Genomic DNA, 3,480 nt, shown 5'->3' on the forward strand with positions numbered 1-3,480 from the left:
TTTATTCCTAACCAGATAGCTACAGATAAAAGGTTAAATCTCTCTACAGGTAGCTACTCTATGTTCGCCTTGCCTTATGTAAAGTACTGATTTACTGAGCAGGAGACCTAATTGATTAGCCTCCTATCTGCTCCTTTTCCTTTGCAACATGCAGATTACCATACCCTTCCTCTTTGCACTGCAGCCCACTATAAATATTAAAGCCCTCAAATTCAATCTTTGGAAATGGACACAGACCACAGACTGTTTCTGTGAACCTGTGTTTTTTTGTTTTTTGTGTTTTGTTTTCTTCTGGGCATGTCCTTATCACCTTGGTACAATAAATTCCAAAATTGATTGAGACCTGTCTCAGATCATAACCATCAATTTAAAAATCTGTTTTGAGGAACACTTCCTATGTTCCAGTTTGTGAAGCAAGGAAAATCACAGCCTTACCTTGGGGTAATAAAAATATACCCCTTGGAGCTACCCTAGTCCTAAGTTGTCCAGTGGTTCCCATGGCCTGAGAAAGGGATGTTACTGAATGAAGAGTCAGGAGCAGTGGTATCTCATTCAACACATATGCAATGTGCAGGTTTGAGGGATATGAACCTGCTGGTGGAGATACAGACATACTTCACTCTGGACCATTCCATTTCTTTGTCTTTCTTTTATACCTGTCTCAGATACTGAGACATCTACATTTTGTCTCATGACCACTTTAGAAAATAATCAAGGTAAAAGAATTATACAAAATTGCCATTTCATAGATCAGCAACAACTATTGTAGTTTTTTGTAGTTCTACAAAAAAAAAATAATAAATGGCAGAAACTAACATGTATTCAAGTTTTACTACCCGCCAGACATTACCTAATTTGATATTTCAGATAAGAAATATAGGCACTATTATTTCCCATTTACAAATGAGAAAATGGAAGCCTTATAAAAGAGAGTAATAAATTTGCCAAAATTCCTAATAGTGAGTGGTACAGCCAGTATTTTAACCAAGGGCCTTTGCCCTTAACCATTCTGAGCTCACAAAATATATCAGTGTCTCCCCTACCCTCCAGACCTAACAGTAAGTTGCAAAAAGTGGTCCGCAGTTGTCATTCCTAAGAATAGTAAGTAGAGTTGATTTTTCTTTGGATCCCCACCCCTCTTCTTGCCTTCTCACTTTCCGTTGAGTTCTGAGAGGGATTTTTTTTTTTTTTTTAAGGATTATAAAAGTCTTTGCAGAAGAGTCTTAAATTCATAGCCAGACCTCATTTCTAAAAGTTGCCAGGGATTGCAAGGGCAAGTGAGAGGTCTGGGGAGTGATGGCAATTATCCAGGGAGTTTTTGGACACTGTTTACCTGTGCATCCAGGACCTAGGTGCTGGCAACTGGAAAAGAGGGACAGCCACAGCTTCTTACCCATTGTTGCCTCCTACCCATTGTTGCCTCCCTCATTTTCCTTCCCCTGTTACCATTTTTGCTCCCACTGAAGAGTCAGCTGAAAGTCTTTTTGTTCAAACATGAGAAATGAATTGGGCTTACCTAAGGAAGAAGCAGAAGATTTCTGTGAAATCTACTAGGTTGTCTCTGTGAATCCAAGGGAGAGTTATGTAGCAAACCTCACAAAGAACTTTAATCAGAGAAGCCCTGAAACCTCAGAAAATGGTCTGCTCCTCTAGAGCACCTGCACTGGATCAGTGGGCTCCAAGTACTCCTCGACTCTCCAAACCAAGTTCAAATTTTCAGGAGAGAAAATCTAAGAGGCCCAACCTTAGACCAGGAATTCATCTCAGCATCAAGCCACCTTGTCTGAGAAGCAGGATCATTTGACAAGAGAAATGCACCTGAACTGGGCCCTGAGAGGGGAGAACCACTGTGAACCCCATAGAATCTCAACAGTGCTTATTACAAAAGGGGATCTTCTTGCTGTATAACAAACCACTTGCATTTCTATCTACTCTTTCAAAAGAACATGCCATCCACCACATTTCAGTTGTCCGTTCTGTAGGCCTCACTAGAGAAGGTACTCACTCAGTGTTTATTGTTTAAATGAGCTTTACTTAACCTAGACCTTTGTTTGGCAAACTGAAAACTAAGTAGCATTTGTGGACAGGGAAGTTCCCAAACAGTAGGAAAGAGATGAAGGGAAGGAAATAAAGACAAGGTGAGGAGAACACAGGCAAGAAAAGGAAGATAAGGAAGATGCCAACAAAGAGGTGCAAGGGAGGAAAGTATAGGTTGCCACAGCTGTTTAGCAAAGAAAAGCCTTTGGCTATGATGCCATGTTTTCCTAAGAAACAGAAACGGACCAGTGTCTCTATTTTCAACATATGGTGCCAGAATATTTCATAGAATTTTCAAGTATGTTAAAATGCTTCTATAAAAATAAGAACGTTAATATATGTTTTAAACAAACTGCCAAAATTAGCGTCATATTTCAATTTCTGTTTCCGAACAGAGCCTACAGTGGCCCCATCTCAAGTCTCTGCAAATAGCCTATCTTCCTCAGAAATTGAGGTTTCATGGAATACCATTCCTTGGAAGTTGAGCAATGGACATTTACTGGGCTATGAGGTAATTTCTTTTCTGATTAATTCGTGTATGTGTGTCACATGCTACTCTGTCTCTTACATTTGAAATCCTTAACAATGACCTCTTATTTGAAGTCTATCTTTGGCTGAAATTTTTTTATCAACACATTGTTTCATCTGATGTTCAATGTATACTGAATTTAATCAGTTGAATGAAAATAACATTAGTTGGAGTAGAAAAGGAACAAAAAAAAGAATATGAAAGGAAATCATGTATCACGTGGGCCAAATATTTTAGATGGGTTTACTAAAAAATAAGGGTGAGATTGAACTGCAGTATTAAGTTCATAGAGTACTTTCATCAACAGGAAGTCACTGTCCTCCAGCTCTTTGTCTTACTTTTTTGGTGGCTTTGTTACATTGTAGAGTTCTTTTATAGGCTCTAGAGAAGCCACCTGTCTGTAAGATACTTTGAGCCTTCAAAGACCTCTCTGTTTAGTGAAATAGGATGAAACATCTGAAAGAGAGGATAATGTAAGACCAAATATAATGAAGGTCTGACTAGGTCACTCAAACAGGAAATGTTTGCGTTGTCAAGAAGGATGGGACATACTGAAAGTCTTTATAAGGGTGGTAAGGCTTAACAGGACTTTCAAGGGAAAGTAAGTAAAGGTGGAAGGAGTGGAAAACATTCTGGATTAGGCATGGCATGATGGAAGAGCAGAGTAGAGGCCTACCTGCCAAAGGTTCCTGTTTGAAAAGGTGACTTCATATAGGCACGGGAGGACCAGGTCACAGGTGGCTTTAAAGGCTAAGAAGAACCATTTGAACTGGGTCCCCTATTTAGTAGTGAGCAGTTAGAGGAAACTGGGAGCAGTAGAGCCAAGAACTGGCAAGATAAATAAAATGCAAAGAAGATTTTGCCAACAATGGCATTGTGGGATTCATAGTTGTGATTTCATCCCACCCACAGCT

The 3,480-nt window shown here is 39.5% G+C and overlaps 1 protein-coding gene across 1 annotated transcript in view; it reads left to right on the forward strand.

Moving 5' to 3' along the window:
- CNTN3 (contactin 3 (plasmacytoma associated)) overlaps window positions 1-3,480 on the forward strand; it is a 275,838-nt gene that overhangs the window by 239,128 nt on the left and 33,230 nt on the right. Inside the window, exon 18 of the mRNA XM_011995370.1 lies at window positions 2,433-2,548. Coding sequence (XP_011850760.1) covers window positions 2,433-2,548 — 116 coding nt within the window. The remainder of the gene's footprint in view (window positions 1-2,432; window positions 2,549-3,480) is intronic.

Source organism: Mandrillus leucophaeus, unplaced genomic scaffold (genome assembly GCF_000951045.1).
Source record: "Mandrillus leucophaeus isolate KB7577 unplaced genomic scaffold, Mleu.le_1.0 Scaffold485, whole genome shotgun sequence".
Taxonomy (NCBI): Eukaryota; Metazoa; Chordata; class Mammalia; order Primates; family Cercopithecidae; genus Mandrillus; species Mandrillus leucophaeus.